Source organism: Carcharhinus amblyrhynchos, chromosome 1, assembly GCF_965287045.1.
Source record: "Carcharhinus amblyrhynchos chromosome 1, sCarAmb.v2.hapA, whole genome shotgun sequence".
NCBI lineage: Eukaryota > Metazoa > Chordata > Chondrichthyes > Carcharhiniformes > Carcharhinidae > Carcharhinus > Carcharhinus amblyrhynchos.
In genome coordinates, this window is record NC_137324.1 from 153,615,916 (window position 1) to 153,636,835 (window position 20,920).

The window sequence follows — 20,920 nt, forward strand, 5'->3', positions numbered from 1 at the left end:
ACCCAATCTTTCCTCATAATCCAGTCCTTCCATACCAGGCAGTATCCTGGTAAACCTCCTCTGCACTCTCTCCAGGGTCTCCACATCCTTCCAGTAGTAAGGCGACCAGAACTGGACGCAGTACTCCAAACGCAGTCTAACCAACGTTCTGTACAACTGCAGCATTAGACGCCAGCTCTTGTACTCTATACCCCTTCCTATAAAGGCTAGTATACCATAAGCTTTCTTTGCAACCTTCTCCACCTGTGTTGCCACCTTCAAAGACTTGTGCACTTGCACTCCCAGGTCCCTCTGCATTTCTATACTCTTAATAGGTCTACCCTTTATCATATAACTCCCCTCTACATTATTCCTTCCAAAATGCATCACCTCACAATTATCAGGATTAAATTCCGTCTGCCATTTATCTACCCAATATACCAGCCTATCTATATCCTGCTGTGTTGCCTGACACTCCTCCTCACTGTCCGCCAATCCTGCCATCTTTGTGTCATCTGCAAACTTGCTGATCACACCACGTACGCCCTCTTCCAAGTCATTTATATATATTACGAATAGAAGAGATCCCAGCACTGAGCCCTGTGGCACACCACTGGTGACAGACCTCCAGGTAGAAAAGGACCCTTCCACTACTACTCTCTGTCTCCTGTTACCTAGCCAGTTCTCAATCCATCTCAATACCTGTCCTTGTATCCCATGAGCCTTAACCTTTTCAACCAACCTACCATAAGGGACTTTGTCAAATGCCTTACTGAAATCCATACAGGCGATATCAATGACTCGTCCATCGTCGACCGTTTTTGTCACCTCCTCAAAAAATTCTACTAGATTCATAAGGCGAGACCTCCCCTTAACAAAGCCATGCTGTGTATCCCTAATCAGATCGCAATGCTCTAAATGCGTATACATCCTATCCCTAAGAATTTTTTCCAACAACTTTCCTACCACTGACGTCAAACTCCTACCTGTTCCACCAGCCATGTTTAAAGAGATCATCAACTGCTTATGGTTTTCTGATTTCTTCTGGCTACTGCTTTAATTTTATGCATCTGATGCTTTCTATCGCCAACATTAAGAGTATTTAAATGGTCATTGGATAAACATATGGATGATATTGGAATAGTGTAGGTTAGATGGGCTTTAAATTGGTTTCACAGGTCGGCGCAACATCGAGGACCAAAGGGCCTGTACTGCGCTGTAATGTTCTATGTTCTATAGTTATTAAAGTTGCAAAGGTTTACATAAGGTGGTGTGGCAAGTGAAGAATTTTATACTAACTTCAGGTTTATGTGCAATCTAGTTACTCCCAAAGAAGGGTGGACTAGTAGGCATTCCTTTGGAACAGAACATGATTAGGAGAATGAACAGCACATACTCATTGGAGCTTAGAAGAACAAGAGGTGATCTTATTGAAACATTTAAGTTTCTGAGGGTACTTCATAGGATACATACTGAGATGATGTTTTGAACATATTTAGAATCTAGAATTAGGGGAGCACAGTTTAAAAATAAAGCGTCTCCGATGTAAGATGAGGGGGAATTTCTCCTACCAGAGTGTCATTAGTCTTTGGAATTTTCTTCCACAGAGACCGATTGAGGATGTGTCACTGAATATATTGAACATATTGAAGATTGAACTAGACAAATTTTTGATCGATAAGCGAGTCAACGGTTATGGGGGTAAGCAGGAAACTGGAGTTAAGACTAAAATCCAATCTTGCCAAACTCCCATGTGCCTTAATTATAGAACATAGAACATTACAGTGCAGTACACATCCTTCGGCCCTCGATGTTGCGCCGACCAGTGGAACCAATCTAATGACCCTCTAACCTAAACTATTCCAATGTTATCCAAATGCTTATCCACTGATCATTTGAGCGCCCTTAAAGTTGGCGAGTTCACAAGTGCTGCAGGCAGGGCATTCCACGCCCTTACTACCCTCTGAGTAAAAAACCTACCTCTGACATCCGTCCTATAACTACCACCCCTTAGTTTAAAGCTATGTCCCCTCATGTTAGCCATCACCATCCAAGGAAAAAGGCTCTCACTGCCCACCCTATCTAAGCCTCTGAGATCATCTTGTATGCCTCAATTAGGTCACCTCGTAACCTTCTTCTCTCTAATGAAAATAACCTCAAGTCCCTCAGCCTTTCCTCATAAGACCTTCCCACCATAGCAGGCAACATCCTGGTAAACCTCCTCTGCACCCTTTCCAATGCCTCCACATCTTTCTTATAATGCAGCGACCAGAACTGTACGCAATACTCCAAGTGCAGTCGCACCAGAGTTTTGTACAGTTGCAACATTACCTCACGGCTCTGAGATTCAATCCCTCTTCCAATAAAAGCTAACACACCGTACGCCTTCTTAACAATGTTATCAACCTGGGTGCCAACTTTCAGGGAGCTATGCACCTGTACACCGAGATCTCTCTGCTCGTCAACACTACTAAAAGTCCTTCCATTAGCCCTATATTCTGTACTCCTGTTACTCTTACCAAAGCGAATCACCTCACACTTTTCCGTATTAAATTCCATTTGCCACGTCTCAGCCCAGCTCTGCAGCTTATCTATGTCCCTCTACAAACTGTAACATCCATCCTCACTGTCTACAACTCCTCCGACTTTGGTGTCATCAGCAAATTTACTAACCCATCCTTCTACACCCTCATCTAGGTCATTTATAATTGGACGACAACTTCTATGTCTTCCTGTCTCTTGCTGTCCCTTCTCACTTTGGCTGCGCATCTTCCCTGCTGAATCTTCTCTCAGCATCCCACAAGGTAGTTTAAACTTTCTCCAACTGTTATTTATGTGTGAAGAATGTACGTAAGGTTCTAAATGAATAAGGATTAAGGAAAATCCGAAGGCATTTTATTCCTATATTAGGAGCAAGAGAGTAGTTAGAGGGAAAATTGGTCCTCTTAGGGACAAAAGTGGGGAGATATGTATTGAGTCGGAGGGAATGGGGGAGCTCCTGAATGAATACTTTGCGTCGGTATTCACGAAGGAGAGGGGTTCGGAATCGTGCGGTCTGTTAGAGGGAGCTGAGGATCAGCTGCAGGAAATATCTATTATGAGGGAGGAAGTGCTAGGGCTTTTAGGTAGCGTAAGGACGGATAAAGCTCCGGGGCCTGATGGTATTTATCCCAGGCTGCTTAGGGAGGTGAAAGATGAAATTGCTGGGCCTCTGGCGCAAATCTTTGTCTCTTCTTTGGACACAGGTGAGGTCCCAGAAGACTGGAGGGTAGCAAATGTGGTACCGCTGTTCAAAAAAGGTAGTAGGGATAACCCTGGAAATTATAGGCCGGTGAGTTTGACATCGGTGGTAGGGAAATTAATGGAAAAAGTACTTAGGGGTAGGATGTATGAGCATTTGGAGCGTTGCAGTCTGATTGGGGATACGCAACATGGCTTTGTTAGAGGGAGGTCTTGCCTTACGAATCTGGTGGAATTCTTTGAGGAGGTGACAAAAACGGTTGACGATGGGAGAGCCGTTGATGTCATCTATATGGATTTCAGTAAGGCGTTTGACAAAGTCCCTCATGGTAGGCTGGTAGAAAAGGTTAAGGCGCATGGGATACGAGGTCAGGTAGCTAAGTGGATTGAGAACTGGCTGGGTAATAGGAGACAGAGGGTAGTTGTGGAGGGGACTTTGTCCAGCTGGAGGCCAGTGACCAGTGGTGTGCCGCAGGGCTCAGTACTGGGACCTCTCCTCTTTGTAGTCTACATAAATGACTTGGAAGAGAGTGTAGGTGGTGTGATCAGCAAGTTTGCTGATGACACCAAGATGGCAGGGTTGGCGGGTACCGAAGTGGATTGTGAGGTGATACAACAGGATATAGATAGGTTGGTGCATTGGGCAGATAGGTGGCAGATGGAATTTAATCCTGACAAATGCGAGGTGATGCATTTTGGAAGGAATAATGTAGAGAGGAGCTATGTGATTAAAGGTAGACAAATTAGGAGTATAGAAACACAGAGGGACCTGGGAGTGCAGGTTCACAAATCCATGAAGGTTGCGACACAAGTGGAGAATGTTGTCAGGAAGGCTTATGGAATGCTAGCCTTTATAGGAAGGGGTATAGAGTTTAAAAGCTGTCGTCTAATGCTTCAGTTGTATAGAACGTTGGTTAGACTGCATTTGGAGTACTGCGTCCAGTTCTGGTCACCTTACTACCGGAAGGACGTGGAGGCTCTGGAAAGGGTGCAGAGGAGGTTTACCAGGATGTTGCCTGGCATGGAGGGGCTGGGTTACGAGGAAAGGTTGGAGAAACTGGGACTGTTCTCCTTGGAAAGATGGAGATTGAGGGGGGACATGATAGAGGTATATAAGATACTGAAGGGAATAGACAGAGTCAATAGTGAGAGACTGCTCCCTAGATTGGTTACAAATACAAGAGGACATGATTTAAGGGTGAGGGGGGAGAGGTATAATTTGGATATGAGAGGAAGGTTCTTTACGCAGAGAGTTGTGGGGGTATGGAACGCGCTACCGAGTAGGGTGGTGGAGGTGGGAACGTTGGACTCGTTTAAGGTTCAGTTAGATAGGCACATGAGTGAAACGAGGATGGAGGGTTATGGTAGGGGTTATTATAAAGGGTTAGAACCTCGGGAGACACCGGAAAGGCAGGCTTGTGATTAACATTTTTGTCTTTTTATTCCGCAGGTGGAGGTCCACCTCGTTGTCAAACGAGGGGCATGCACACGGTGGGTCGTGCGTGGGCTGCTCTTGGAGATTCCGGGAGTGGCCTAGTACTTCGTGTCGGTGTGTGTGCTTGATCCTGGACCGGTAGACGGGTGCCGCAACAGCTCGGTGACTAGCACTGCTAGCTGTGCAGATACATGGATTTGGGCCTGTGTCTGTGGGAGTTTGTGCATTCTCCCTGTGGATGCGTGGGTTTCCTCCGGGCGCTCCGGTTTCCTCCCACACCCCAAAGATGTGCTCTTAGGCTGATTGGTTTTACCAAATTGACACTATTCTCCCCTGAATCTGGCTAAGTCAGGGGTTCTATTTGTAGATACGCAGGGTAGAATAGGTGTAGGGTGATGCGGCGGCGCGGGCTTGTTGGGCCGAAGGGCCTGTTTCCCGTGCTGGGTTGTTCTTTGTCTCTTTGTCTTTGAATAATTTGTGTTTGTATTTACCAGTGAGAGGGACAACGTGGGTATAGAAATCAGAGAGAAGGACTGTGATACAGTAAAAGACATTAACATAGACAGAGAGCAGGTTCTGTGTGGTACGGCAGTCTTAAAAGTAGATAGATCTCCAGGGATGTTTGGCAATAATTTTCAATTCCTCTCTGGTCACAGAAGAGGTGCTGGAGGACAACCATCATGCTACCATTATTCAAGAAGGGAGGAAGGGATAAACCAGGAAACTGTACGCCAGTCAGTCTAACCTCAGTGGTGGGGAAACTGTTGGAAGCAGTTCTGAGAGACAAAATTAAAATGCAGTTGGAGAGGCAGGGATTAATCAACAACAGTGTTAAGAAGATATCATGTCTGACCAACTTGACTGAATTTTTCATGAGATGATCAGGTGTGTAAATGAGAGCAATGCCCTTGGAGCTTACTCCCGCAAGGCTTTTCAGAAAGTCCAACATAGCAAAGGTAAGGACCCATAAGCTCCAAGGAAATTTGGCAAATCGGATCCTGAATTGGCTGAGTTGCAGGAAGTAGAGGGTAATGGTCGAGGAATGTTTTTCTAACTAGAAGCCTGTGTCCAGTAGGGTCCCATGGGGATCAGTGTTGGGCCCTTGCTGTTTGTGGTTTATAAGAATGATTTAGATTTGAATGTAGGAGGGTTGATCAGTAAGTTCATGGATGATCCAGAAATTGGTGGAATAGCAAACAATGTGGAGGATATAAAGAGGCTGGTCAGATGGGTTGATCAGTGGCAAATGATTCAATCCGGATAAGTGTGAGGTGATGCACTTGGGCAGGTTAAACAAGGTAAGGGAATATTTGATGAATGGTAGGACCCTTGGAAGCACCGAGGATTAGAGGGCCCTCGTGTGCATGTACACCGGTTCCTTAAGGGAGCAGGGCAGGTGGGTAGGGTGGTTAAGAAGGCATATGGCATACTTGCTTTTATTACTGAGCCATTGGCCAGAATTTTCCCATCCTCCTGCAGTGAACGGAGATTTGGCTGGCTGCCAATTTCTTCAACCTCGCTGCAGTGGGAGTGTGGCGTGAATGGCAGGTAAGGACACGCCAACAGAGTTTCAGAGCAAGGAGATTATGCTAGAACTATATAAAACATTGGTTAGGCCACAGCTAGAATATTGTGTGCAATTTTGGAATCCACATTATATGAAGGATGTTATAGCACAGGAAAAGGTGCAGAGCAGATTTACCAGGATGTTGCCTGGGCTGGAGAGTTTTAGTTATGAAGAAAGATTGAATAGACTGGGCTTGTTTTCTGTGGAGCAGAGGAAATGGAGGAGGAATATGATTGAGATATATAAAATTATGAGAGCATTGATAGAGTAGACAGGAAGAAACTTTTCCCCTTGGTGTAGGGATCAATGACCAAGCAGCATAGATTTAAGGTAAAGGGCAGGAAATTTAGCAGGTATGTGAGGAAAACATTTTTTCACCCAGAGGTTGATGGGAGTCTGGAACTCACTGTCTTAAAGAGTGCTACAGGCAGAGACACTCATAACATTTAAAAAGTATTTAGGTGTACACTTGTGATGCAAAGGCATACAAAACTATGGATCAAGTGCTGGAAAACGGGATTAGAATAGTTAGGAAGCTAACAGAAAAATAGCATGGAATTCAAAATAGACCAAACTGTACATCAAGGAAGTTGGTTTTTCTTTTCCATCCATTTAATCACCTCAGGAAATGTTATCCATAAATAGTCTACGATCCCCAACAGTTAAGCAAGACATTAGAATAATCATGCATCTAGTTAGTTCCATTTCTTCCCATAATACAATAATATGAAATTCCATGAGAACTCACTGAATCTCCCATCACAACTTTATTGGGAGATTGGCAAAACCCAAGGTAGTTAGCAGAGGACAGAAAAATGCTTGAAGAATTTTAAGGCCCATTTATTTAGACCATCAAATATAGCATAAGCAACGTAGGTTTCCCTGGTTACTTCATAAGTTCTCTCTATTGAAGGGTACATCAGTAACTATCCATCCTCAGTTTAAAATTGATCAAATGTAGAGTTTACCACTGATACAAACGGAAACATGCAGTTCAACAGTCCTGACATAATACTCTCGAAGCATTACATTTCCCATATGTTTCCTTACCGTGGAAGGTTAGGATTCCACAATCGGATAGTTCTGTCTAAACCCCCTGTGACAACCAGATTCTTTTCTTTACAGAAGTCAAAAGTTTTTGCTCCTTTTGTGATTACAAAAACTGTTTCATCGCAACTTAATCTCCTCTGTTGAGCAATCACTCCTGGCTGGGACTGTCTATTCCTATTATGAACTGCATCTTGAATTTCTTTCATCTTCTGCTGAAAGGTCTTTGTGCCTGTGACACAACCTGTAATGTATATTTGGAAGAATGTTAAGAAGGCATCTAAAAAACACAGATTTACATTTTTGTAACTGCTGTACAATATGTTTGGTTTGTTTTTTAATCCTTGGGATACGAGCAACGTTGCAGGGATGGATTCATTGCCTATTCTTGAGAAAGTCATGGACTCTATCTTTGAATCCCCACAAATGTTTTTTGTACAGTTCTTGAAGTTTTAATAGCTTTAGATGTACACATGATAGAAGCAAACTGCAAGAGGCATGTGAAACCACAATTCATAACGTTTTAACACAATACAGTTCAAATTTTTAGGTTACAACTTAACCTCATACATTGTTCAATCCACTTTTCCAATAGTTCACCAAAAGTTTAAAGTTTATTTATTAGTGTAGGTTTATATTTGCACTGTAATGAAGTTACTGTGAGAATCCTCTGGTTGCCACACTCAGGCACCTGTTCGGGTACACTAAGGGAGAATTTAGCATGGCCAATGCACCTAGCCAACACGTCTTTTGGAATGTGGGGGCAAGATGCAGCACCCAGAGGAAACCCATGCAGACACGGGGACGTGTCTGCGTGGGGTTCCCCCGGGTGCAGACTCCACACAGACAATGACCCAAGCTGGAAATCAAACTCGGGTCCCTGGTGCTGTGAAGCAGCAGCACTAACCACTGTGCCACCATGCTGTTACAGTTAGTATTTTCATTTCCAGCATCATTAAGTCAGCATTAATAACATTGGTGTTTAGAAGCTTTACAAATTATGTTTTCAAACGTTACTTATAGTTTGCTTCTGTATTGTGTACATTCAAAATTATTAACATTAAACTCGTAAAGTTTCATGAGGACTTTATAAAAAGTGGCAGGGTTACTGGTCAAGTTTTGTTTGAAGATCATGGCTGATGGATGGGCTTTCTCTTGTTTAAGATGGTCAATATCTGACAATTGAGTGGTACAAATGGTACCTACAATTTGTTAGCCCAAGCCTGGATGTTATTTAGGTCATGGCTGGCATGGGTTGCTTCATTATTTGAGAAGTTGTATGCAAAGTAGAACACAGCAGAAGAATCAGCAAACAGCTCCACTCCTGATTTTATGATGCACTCAGAATCATTGATGATGCAGTCGAAAACGATTGGGTTGAGATGCTGCTGTAAGAAGCTCCTGCCTCTGCTACCATGAAAGAAGTAATAATAATTGCTAGAACAAAATTAATGTGTCTTACCTATGACTAGTGCAGTGGTTTCCTCATTGCAGCTTGATATAATCTTATTGATAGAGCGAATATATTTCAACTGTAAGTAAAAAGCAACTAAATCTAATTTTCAAATTAATTAAAATTTCTTGCAGAAATGAGCCACAATCATTCTGTAACACTTTACCTCTGTCACCCAATCATTATGAACCTTCCAACGTATGTAAGTGATTTGCTCACTATTTGCAAGTTTTTCAATAGTAATGCTCGGAATTCCATCCACTGTCGGACCCTTTGTCCAGTTCCTGCAGATTAAAATATTCCAGGAATGAATACGAATGACTTTATGGAGCAGCAAAAATAATATTTTTTTCAGAAATATATGTATGAGCTGGATTAATGTATTTTCACCTATGCACTCACTGCTCAGAAGCAAAACAATGCTAGAGTAATTTGACTGGTTAAATTTGACTCATTTTTAAAATTGTTCTACCTTCTTCTGACTACATAATTTATTGGGACCAAAATACTTTGTAAAACCATTGCTTTGATAGGTTGAGTTCCTTTTTTTGATTTGATTTGATTTGATTTGGTTTATTATTGTCACATTTATTAACATACAGTGAAAAGTATTGTTTCTCGCATGCTATACAAACAAAGCATACTGTTCATAGACAAGGAAACGAAAGAGTGCAGAATGTAGTGTTACAGTCACCGGTGATGTAACAAGGTTCCTGCCCAGGAAGGTTGGGAACCTCATTTCAATAAATTTTAATGTAATTTGTGGGCTTCTCTGCCATCTCATCCACTTGCATTTAGAATTCCCCCTTGCGAACACGTCAACAAGGTTTACAACTGCTTTTCAAAAATGGGAACCAGGTGCTGTGGGTGCACGAGTGTAACCCCCCCGAGGGATGGGGGCAGGGGGAGACATAATCAGGCAGTACCCTGGCACTGCCCCTGGATCATTGCCAGGTGGCCTCTCTACAGATCTCCATAGCGGGGGATGGTTGCCCTTATGCGTGTGGCAGCACATTATCTGTGGGGAAGGTGTATTTCTTAATTAGGTTCTATCCTGCTAATGTAATGGTGTGAGTCATGCTGGGATTTTTTTTGGAACAGATTTCTGCAAAAGTGGCAAGGAAAGCTGACTGTGCACATTGGTTTGTCACCTTAGTCAGCACTCAGCAAACAATGGAAAACTCTGCCAATTGAATCATTTGGTTGCTAATGTGTGTGTTCATTGTAGACTCAATCTTCAGGAATGATTGATCAGTAACTCGATACAGTTAACTGACACCATGAAAATGAGACTCAAGGCTCGAATTCCAGGACAGCTTGAGCCTCATTATTCAGGCACAAGAATTGTACCATCCACTCCTAAATTTCTAAGTCTGTAATTCTGAAGTGGCAGAAGCTGGATATGTAAAACAAAATAGCAGCAACTCATTATATTACACAATATAAGCATAAATACTGAGTCCACAGGCAGCGTCCAGTTATGTTGTTTCTGAAGCAGAATTATTTCCCCTACCTCAGGCTTTCCCCCACCATCGACATGAGGAAGATATGGACACATCCCTGCAAAAAACAGAGCATTACTTTCATTTACTGAAACATGCTAGCCTCTTCTTCCATTCTAACTTAATTAAATCATCAAACATGAGCAGTTATTTTACAATAACTTACACAAAAGCTGCAATGGTCAACACAAAGAATTAATTTTCTTGGACAAGTTTTGGCTCAGAATCAGAAATTACAGCGTGCACTGAGCTGTTTTTCGGTCACCAAGTGTTAAACAGCCTTCAACCTTATCTCCAAACACAGTGAAAATTGCACAGCTTCAAGTTAGACATGGGCAAGGAAACCTGTTGATTACCACTTAATACCTTTCCTTAGCTGATGAATATATACTCCTTCAAGTTGAACCTCACTTAGAGTCTAGAGTCATAGAGGTTTACAGCATTGAAACAGGCCCTTCGGCCCAATTTGTCCATGCCACCCTTTTTTTTAAACTCCCTAAGCTAATTCTAATTGCCTGAATTTGGCCCATATCTCTCTATACCCATTTTATCAATGTAACTATCCAAATTCTTTTTAAAAGACAAAATTGCCTCTACTACTACCTCTGGCAGCTTGTTCCAGACGCTCACCAACCTTTATGTGAAAAAATTGCCCCTCTGGATACTTTTGTCACTAGAGAGGTACTGCTTGATAGACTAACAGGACTGATAATGGACAAGTCCCCCCGGATGGAATGCATCCCAGGTTCTGAAGGAAATGGCAGAGGTGATAGTAGATGCCTTAGTGATTATTTACCAAACTTCGCTGGATTCCGGGGAAGTGCCGGAAGCTAATGTTACGCCCCTGTTTAAAAAAAGGTAGCAGGCAAAAGGCAGGGAATTATAGGCCGGTTAGTTTAACGTCTGTAGTTGGAAAAATGCTTGAATCCGTCATCAAAGAAGAAATAGTGAGGCACCTAGAAAAGAATGCTTTGATAGAGCAGACGCAGCATGGATTCGTTAAGGGGAAGTTGTGTTTGACAAAGTTATTGGATTTCTGTGAGAATGTGACTAGTGCGGTAGATAGAGGGGAACCGGTGGATGTGGTGTTTCTCGATTTTCAAAAGGCATTTGATAAGGTGCTGCACAAAAGGTTGCTTCAGAAGGTTAGGGGGCATGGAGTTGGGGGTAAGGTGTTAATGTGTATAGAGGATTGGTTGTCTAATAGGAGGCAGAGAGTTGGTATCGATGGGTGCTATTCTGATTGGCAGTTGGTGACTAGTGGAGTGCCGCAGGGATCGGTGCTGGGGCCTCAGCTATTTACTATTTATATAGATGATCTGGAGGAGGGGGCTGAGTGTAGGGTAACGAAATTTGCTGACACAAAGATGAGCAGAAAAGCAAATTGTGCGGAGGGTGTGGAAAGTCTGCAGAGGGATCTGGATAGGCTGAGCGAGTGGGCGAGGACCTGGCAGATGGAGTACAATGTTAACAAGTGTGAGGTTATCCACTTTGGCAGAAATAATAGTAGGAGGGATTACTACTTAAAGGGCAAAAAGCTGCAGCATGCTACGGTGCAGAGGGACTTGGGGGTCCTTGCGCATGAGTCGCAAAAACCCAGTCTGCAGGTGCAGCAAGTGATCAAGAAGGCGAATGGAATGCTGGCCTTTATAGCGAGGGGGATAGAATATAAAAGCAAGGAGGTCTTGCTGCAACTGTACAGGGCACTGGTGAGGCCGCAGCTAGAGTACTGTGTGCAGTTTTGGTCGCCACACTTGCGCAAGGATATTTTGGCCTTGGAGGGAGTGCAGAGGAGGTTCACTAGACTGATACCGGAGATGAGGGGGTTGGACCATGAAGAGAGACTAAATAGACTGGGTCTGTACTCGTTGGAGTTTAGAAGGATAAGGGGGGATCTTATAGAGACTTATAATGAAAGGGATGGATAGAGTGGAGGTAGAGAGATCCTTCCCGCTCAGAAAGGACAGCAGGACTAGAGGGCACAGCCTCAAGATAAGGGAGGGGGGGGTGGCATTTTAGGACAGAGTTGAGGAGGAACTTCTTCACTCAAAGGGTGGTGAATCTCTGGAATTCTCTGCCCGTTGAAGTGGTGAAGGCTACCTCGCTAAATATATTTAAGTCACGGGTAGATAGGTTTTTGACAGACAAGGGAATTACAGGTTATGGGGAGAAAGCGAGAAAGTGGAACTGATCCACTTCAGATCAGCCATGATCTTATTGAATGGCGGGGCAGGCTCGAAGAGCTAGATGGCCTACTCCTGCTCTTACTTCTTATGTTCTTAATCTCTACCCTCTCACCTTAAATCTAAAACTCTAGTTTTAGACACCCCTATCTTTGGGAAAAGATATTGACTATGTAGCTTATCTCTGCCCCTCAATATTTTATAGACCTCTGTAAGGTCACCCTTCAACTTCCTATGCTCCAGAGAAAAAAGTCCCAGTATATCCAGCCTTTCCTTATAATTCAAACCATCAAGTCTTTGTAGCATCCTAGTATATCTTTTCTACACTCTTTCTAGTTTAATAATGTCTTTTCTATAATATGGTGACCAGAACTGCACACAGTATTCAAAGTGTGGCCTTACCAATGTCTTGTACAACTTTAACAAGACATCCCAACTCCTGTATTCAATATTCTGACCAATGACTTGGAGGAAGTACTGAAGATAGCAAGACACATATATCCTGAATGGGAGACTTCAATGTCTATTACCAAGATTGGCTTGGTCATAACAATACTGACGGAGTTTTGAGTTCTGAATTCTGAATCATATTGCTGTCAGGCTGAACTTGCAATAGAGAGAATCAACATAAGGGTGTAGCCGACTTGACCTTGGGCCCCATTTTACCAAAAATTTGCACCCGAAATCACGGTAAATTCGGGAGTTGGGTCTGTAACGCGATCTGCACCCGATTCCAAGCAGATCGCGCCTTTGCTGACACCCAATTTGGGCGTGGATCTGGCCTGCGCCCCAATCAGGCAGCCCGACAATTTAAATGCATTAGCATTTAGCTTGCATTTAAATTGACTTAATGAACTGCACGCCCAACTCTTCGGGTTCGGATCTGTGCTGTTACCAACCTGCAGAATAAAAATCCAAAGTGGATTCCTATTCTGCAGGGGAACCTCCGAAGCCCATCCTCCTCAAACACCCTTCACAGACCCTCCGCTAACCACTGCGGCAGACCTGCCCCCACGCAATCCAAACCTCCTGGGAAGCAGGCCCCCTTGGCAGACCCACTCCCCCCATGATTCACACCCCCCCCCCCCCCCCACCGCGATCAAACCCCCCACCCGGGAGGCAGTCCCCCAGCAGACACACACCCCCACCCCTCCCACAGGCAGGATCCCCCGGACCCTGAACCAGAGATCCATCTGAGCCTGCCAGCAGAAAGCCAGGAAGGTGCTGCAGGCTCTCCAACAAGTGCAGTAAGAAGTCTCACAACACCAGGTTAAACTCCAACAGGACTTTAACCTGGCGCTGTGAGACTTCTTACTGTGTTGACCCCAGTCGAACACCGGCATCTCCACATCAATGAGTGCAGATCAGAGGATGGTGGAGGGACAGCAGCAATCCAGGTAGGTTGGGGTTGTGTTCTGCCAGGGTGGGGGACTGATTAGGGGGGCGTCTGCCAGGGGGGCCTGCCTCCCAGGGCTGTCCAATCGCGGCTCATTCCCGTCTGCGTCCCCCCTCACCCCTGGTTTTGTCTTTCGCACCCGGGCACGCTGTTTCAATTTTTGTCAAACTGCACATGCGCAGTTCAGAACCCCAATTGTTCCACTTAAACACACACACAAAAATTGAAAGTCAAAAGAAAATTAAAATCTGATCAAAAATTCACTTTTTTTATACAGCTCCTACCCACTGGACCTTTCGTGATGTCTCAGTATCCTGAACTAGGAAACTGGAGTAAAACAAAAAACAGGGATTCCAGATGCTAACATCACTACGTTTCAATGCTGGGCATTACTACCAAATGAATGTTAGTTTCAGGATACTAATGACCTGGTGACATCCTTACAATCAAACAGTCCATCAAGGCTTAAATGACAAATTAACAATAGCCATAAGGGAGAGGAACTGGAATCCTGCTTGGACCATATATCTGCACATCATCATGAGCTGGCATTTTCAGGAGAGGAGGAATAAGGGCAGGAAACTGGAGAAGTAAAATCGTATGCTTTCAAAAGTATTAATAATGAAACATTTGCAGAAGGATTTGTTTTACTTTCATGATTGAATAAAACTGAACTATACACATGCATAAAACCACTGGGGCTAAAAGTGTTTTGCTCCATTAGTTTCCTCGGCTCCAGGTTGAGAAGTCTTTAATGGCCTGGTGACATCCTTACAATCAAACAGTCATCAAAGCTTAAATGACAAATTAACAACAGCCATAAGAGACAGGACAATTCTGGCAAGCCCAAGGAACAAGCCCCCCCCATTCCAAATCCCATTGCTTTTCAATTTGTGATGGAGCATGGTGCATCCATCCAATCAAACAATGACCCCATTATGAAGAGGAAGTGTAGTCAAGAGGAGGAAACTTCTACACAGAATTTTCATGGCTCTGCCTCCCTATTGAACTCAATGCAAAATTGAGATTGGTGTGCAGGACAGTTCAGCATTGGAAATGGGGCTGAACAGAATTTCCAGGCTGGAATCACAGCCTGAAAAATACTGCAAATCAGGGCAGTTGTGCCTGAAAATGCCTTGCTGTCAAGGAAAGATCCATCAGCCTAATTTCCTGGAATCAGGTGGGGCTCACTAATGGTCATCACAAATAATAAGATTCAGATCTTCACATGCAAAATTTGGAAGATCAAAATGTTAAAGACATACCTGATCATCACCATAGAGGATCACACACTCATCATCTCCTGTGGAACTAAAGAAAACAAGATGCATAAAAAGATATTGACATCCATCTGTGAATTACAGAGCGTTGTTACATTTAACTTGTTGAAAGTTAATTCTTAGCATCTTATGTGGCTGTGGTAAACTATTTCTCCTCATCCATCTTGACATGTCTGTAGCCTTCAACTCTTCCAACATCTATCTAAACAGGACTGCCTCACCTGGTTCTATTCTCACCTATCCAGTTGCAGCCACAGAAACATCTGAAGTTATTTTCTCCCTCTTCCATGGTTACCTCTGGATACCTCAAGGATCTGCTCTTGACATTATCCAAAAACACACAAGCTCACAAGCTGATGACACGTGCCTCCAACCTACTACCATTCCACTCAATCCCTCATGCTGCTTGTCAGATATCCTGCCCTAAATGAGCAGAAAATTCCTCCAATTAAATACTGGGAAAACCAAAACGCTTGTCTTTGGTTCTTGTCACAAACTTGGTTCACTACTAAATAGATAGCTACCCAATAACTGCATCCCTCTTCATGATCACTGTCTGAGGCTTAGTTAGACTATTCGCAAATATATTGGATTTTTACTCATTGATGAGCTGGGTAGGTAGTGCAAGAGCCAAATTTCCGATGAGGTCAGCTTCTCGCCAAAAATGAGTGAGGGGCTTAATAAATTATTTAAATATAATATAATGTCAATTTACATGATATTAGTGAGCCCAGTGCTCGATTCTTTGGCGTAAGAATTTGCCAGTCTTCTGACATTATTCATCTGGAAATCTGAATACTACTCATATCATTCAAACATTTAACAGGAGTTGCACTTTGCCTATAAAGAATGGAATTCACTAAGCTCGTCCTTACCTACAGTTGCATAAGTAATAAAAAATAATATTACCTGTAGTCTAGTCGAAGTGGCACAGAATCAAGGCCAATTATTTGACAATAGGGTTCAAAGTTGGAGAGTTCATACATACGGATTTCTCGATCGCTAGGGATAAAATGTGATAATGATTTATCAACGTTTACGCAGTGGTGACATAACCCAATTTGAATTTTTTTTTACTATATTTCCTGAAATCACAGCACTGAGGACATTAGGGCTACTAATTAATGTACAGTGCAAAGAAAAAAATAAAACAAGTTGATATTGTTTCATCTAGATTAGCATTAATCTGACACTTTATTGTTATCTACTTTCACTTTCCAAATACGTATTTTATTGGTGCTATAGTTCTTATGTTCTTCATGTTACTTCATGTTAAGTCAGTGGACAGAAATTTCCTATTTCACTTGCCACAGCTTTCCTAGCAAATAGGAGTGGAGAATCCAAGTTAAAGTGAAGTTTATTTATTAGTCACAAATAGACTTACATTAACACTGCATTGAGGTTATGTGAAAATCCCCTAGTTGCCATATGCTGGCGCCTGTTCTGATACACTGAGGGAGAATTTAACATGGCCGATGCACCGAGCCAGTACGTCTTTCAGACTGTGGAGGAAACTGGAGCACCCGGAGAAAACTCATGCGGAATAAAGTCGGCGGAAAAATAGGTTATAATTCTGCTGATGACAGGTTAATGGTGGGTTGATTATCCTGCTGTCTCATTACATGAATGCCAGTTGCAGTCATTACCATCTCATGAATACTCATTAAAACAGCTGCATGCCAGAACCTGATAATGCCTTCCAATCTACCATTATGCGGCATGAAATTACGCGGCCTGAAACACTTATGGCATGCATATGTCAGACTTCAGTTCATTTATGACTTTGAGAAGAGTGCAACATACATAGCCTACCTGTCACAGAGATGCATCACTCTTGTTGCAATGAACATTACACTGCTGGGGCTGTATGATTGGCCTCCTTCTAATCTTTGCCTACATTTTCCAGAAGTACACCATCGTGCTGCAGTAGCCATGCAGGCCTCAACATTCATACACTGACCAGCATTGTGCCCAGGGTTGGAGAGTGTAGGGGACTTCTGCTCCTACGGCTGACACGACTGTCCACAAGGACACCACTCCGCTGTGTACTCAGGCAGAAATCCACTTTCAGAAATAAGCAGAGATGGGGGTGTGGGGGAGAGTGTGCATGATGAACACAAGATGGACAATGGAGAAGGAAGGCTATGCAAGAGCTATGAGGGGGAAAGGCAATCACAAGGAGGACAATGGGGAAGCAAAGCTATGAAAGGGCTTTGAGGGGGGAAAGAGGTATGATGCAAAGAAAAGGAGGTGGAGAAGAATGGGGAACAATTGATGACAGAGGGTGGGAAGCTAGAATCTGACAAGGATATATGAAAGGCTGACAACAAAAGAATCGAAGGAATAACACGTTTGAATAAAAAGGAATGCATGCAGATTCTGGAATAGGAAAGGTGAGTTGTACTGTGGCACAAGTGGGATGGATCTCACAGAGGCACAGAAAAGGGGAGTGGTTTGGGAACGACGCTGTTGTTATTAGTCATATTAGTCAGGTATAAATCATTCTCCCTCGGTGTATCCGAACAGGTGCCGTGGTTATTAGTCATCAGAACAATGGCCTGGGGTTTGCAATCAGGAGTCACCGCATATGGAGACTCCTTTGGAGATGTGGAAGCGAGTCAGAAAGTAGAGGCAGTCCAAGGTCTATGTAGAAAGGAGTCAGAGAATACAGGCGCATTCAGGGTCTATGTGGCCCTTCTAGTCAGAAGTCAGAGCTGAGGGACAGTCCAGGGTTGCAGCGGGCAAGGAGCAGGAGAAATCACTGGGAGCAGCGTGTGTTCTAGATGCAGGGAGGGCAATGTCTATGTGCTCCACGGGAAAAAAAAAACAGCTTGGTGTGCAGGGTTGTCTCACAGTCCTTGGGCATGACTGGCTCTGCAATGGGCTATAAATGGGATGGTGATAGTAACTGGAGGCATTTGCAGCGTATAAATTTGAAAGACACAATAAGGGGGGTGGAAGAATATGAAACTCTCTGGGGATGGGGGAGTGGGGGTTGTCACCTCCCATACACTTCTAAGTGAGCTGGCTGGAGATCCATGTGGAGCATGTGATGGGCGCAGGGGAGGCTAGAAATGTGTACCACAACGACATTGGGATTCAGTAATTTTAGGAGAGGCTGGAGAGCAATATGAAATTCCAGGTATAAATCTGGCACATAGACAGTGATAGAAAGAGTGGTGAATTCCATATCAAAATATTATTGAAGAACCACCATCTTTTTGTACCACAGTAATGGCTCTGTAACAAATTGAAAGTACCAGCAAATCTGATCAGGAGATGGCTGAGACTGTGTGGGAGGAGCTCACTGCCGGGCTGAACGTTCTTTCTGGAGGCACTCTCTAACTTGTTTGTGCTGCAAGACTGAAGAGGAGTCTGCTTAAAGACAAAGGAAGAAGACTTTCTTGGGAAGAAAGCCACTGAATGTACAAGCCTTCATTAGTGCTGTTAAAGGGATATTCAGAAATCAGCAGCTTAACATCACAGTTGTTACATCTCAAAAGCATTACATAGAAATTATGGATGTGGGATTGCAGTCAATAGGGAAGGAGGCACAGCTGCAGAATATATGGCATTCCATTAATGAACATCAGTCACTTGTTCAGCAGAATTGGCATTCATAACTGGCCAAAAAGCACCCATCGATCATGAATAACTGATTGATCATTACTGGACCACATCAGAGATGGGAGCATAGAGCTAGGATGGGTCTCTCATCTCATTTACATCTAATCATTTCACGCAGAACTCCAGATGTTACATATTTGGGATGCCATCTTGGTCACCACGATGTGCGCGCTAGCAACTTAGGGTCAAGGTGCATCAATCACTATGTAGGTAGGGCAGGAAAACCTAAAGTTTCTTAGAGTTGGCATAAGTTTCACATTCTGAACTTCACTCTCTTGACCCTTATTTACAAACAAGTAAGACACAAAGCCAAACACATCTGCGCTTGTCCCTAGCTCTGGTAAATCAAATGATGCCATGTAGAGTGGAGGCTGACCCTGCCAGCAGCTTTGAAGGTGATAATTGTAGTTTTTTTTCGCTTCTGTGTCTTTTCAGGGATCAACAGGGGACCTATGTGACATCGCTGTCCACAACACATAGGTGTGTACAGGAAGGCAGATCAGTAACATAGAACATAGAACTTTACAGCACAAGTACAGGCCCTTTGGCCCTCGATGTTGCGCCGACCAGTGAAACCAATCTAAAGCCCATCTAACCTACACTATTCCAACATCATCCATATGTTTATCCAAAGACCACTTAAATGCCCTTAATGTTGGCGAGTCCACTACTGTTACAGGCAGGGCATTACATGCCCTTACTACTCTGAGTAAAGAACCTACCGCTGACATCTGTCCTATATCTATCACCCCTCAAATGTTAGATTTTCTCTGCATGAAGATAGCCAGGCAGTGAGATTCAGGCTTTGTCACCATCTCAAGCTTCCCAAGAGATCAGGCTACGATAAATTGCATCATGAAGCTTTATCGTCTCCATGACAAAAGCCCCTAATGTGTATCAACCGCAAAGACTACCATTCATAAATGTACAACTGGTGTGTAATCACTAGAAGCACATAATGCATATTTGTACAAGATACTTTGGGAGTTTTCATAACTCCTACTTCCTGAATCATTAAAAGGTGCCTGAAATTTTCAAAGGATACATCTGCATAATGACTGCTTAGAGATAAGGGGTACCCACTGAAATGCCCACCTGTGATATCCCCGAATACCCACCAGTGCGTTGTCACCAGAGTCATTCCAAGGAGCAAGGTATTATGCTGCTCACAGTTTCACATGTTCCCTTATAGGTGACTCACTACAATACACTCCTGTTTGACTAATCATCACCCTTCACAGTCTGGAAATGTAAAGAGATTATCCCTTGTCAGAAGGTGAAATGGAGGAGGATGAGAGCCGGAGACCCAGCAACCTCAAGAGGCTGCTGAGGGTCAGTATGAACATAGTGACAATGCCATGGAGGAATCACGATGTGGGAGATGTGCCCGTGACATTTTAATTACCTCTTCATTGGCAGGCATTTCATGCTTCATGCCAAGTGAGGCTTGAGATCCAAAATCTAGATAACCGTGGGTTTTACCATTCAGGTGCACCCTTAAATAGTTGTGACCAAATGTCCAGACCAATTTGTTTTTAGCATGGGCTTGTTCTAACTGAGTATATCATCAGTCTGTGAATGTATCACAGGGTCAATATTCCTATTTTTGCACAATATTTTCAAGCAATCTTTTAATAAACAAGCTAGTACACAAGCTAACTGGTAATTAATTTATACATAACAATCAGCAATGAATGTACACATATAAAGCACACATTTACATTCTGCTCCTGACAGAAATCCTCACATAATGGAATTATCAGTTAAAGAAAGGGTTGCACTCCAATCCACTGAAGATGTATGCTGGTAGCACCAGGATGTTGCCTGGCATGGAGGGACTGAGTTGCGGGGAAAGGTTGGAGAAACTGGGGCTCTTCTCCTTAGAAAGACGGAGATTAAGGGGTGATATGATAGAGGTATATAAAATACTGAAGGGAGTAGATAGAGTAAACAGTGGTAGGCTTTTCCCTAGATTGGGGACAATTACGAGAGGTCACGATCTAAGGGTGAGGGGGGAGAAGTATAATTTGGATATGAGAGGAAGGTTTTTCACGCAGAGGGTCGTGGGGGTATGGAACGCGCTACCGAGTAGGGTGGTGGAGGCAGGCACGTTGGACTTGTTTAAGGTTTACTTAGACAGACACATGAGCGAAGCAAGGATGGAGGGTTATAGTAGAGGGTATTAAATAGGGTCAGAGCCTCGGGACGACA

At 43.4% G+C, this 20,920-nt stretch overlaps 1 protein-coding gene across 1 annotated transcript in view; it reads right to left on the reverse strand.

The window, feature by feature from the left end:
* LOC145341971 (cilia- and flagella-associated protein 337-like) overlaps nt 1-20,920 on the reverse strand; it is a 94,787-nt gene that overhangs the window by 66,798 nt on the left and 7,069 nt on the right. Inside the window, exons 4-9 of the mRNA XM_080187120.1 lie at nt 15,992-16,084; nt 15,068-15,113; nt 10,235-10,281; nt 8,888-9,005; nt 8,731-8,800; nt 7,272-7,512 (exon numbers count right to left, since the gene is read on the reverse strand). Coding sequence (XP_080043246.1) covers nt 7,272-7,512; nt 8,731-8,800; nt 8,888-9,005; nt 10,235-10,281; nt 15,068-15,113; nt 15,992-16,084 — 615 coding nt within the window. The remainder of the gene's footprint in view (nt 1-7,271; nt 7,513-8,730; nt 8,801-8,887; nt 9,006-10,234; nt 10,282-15,067; nt 15,114-15,991; nt 16,085-20,920) is intronic.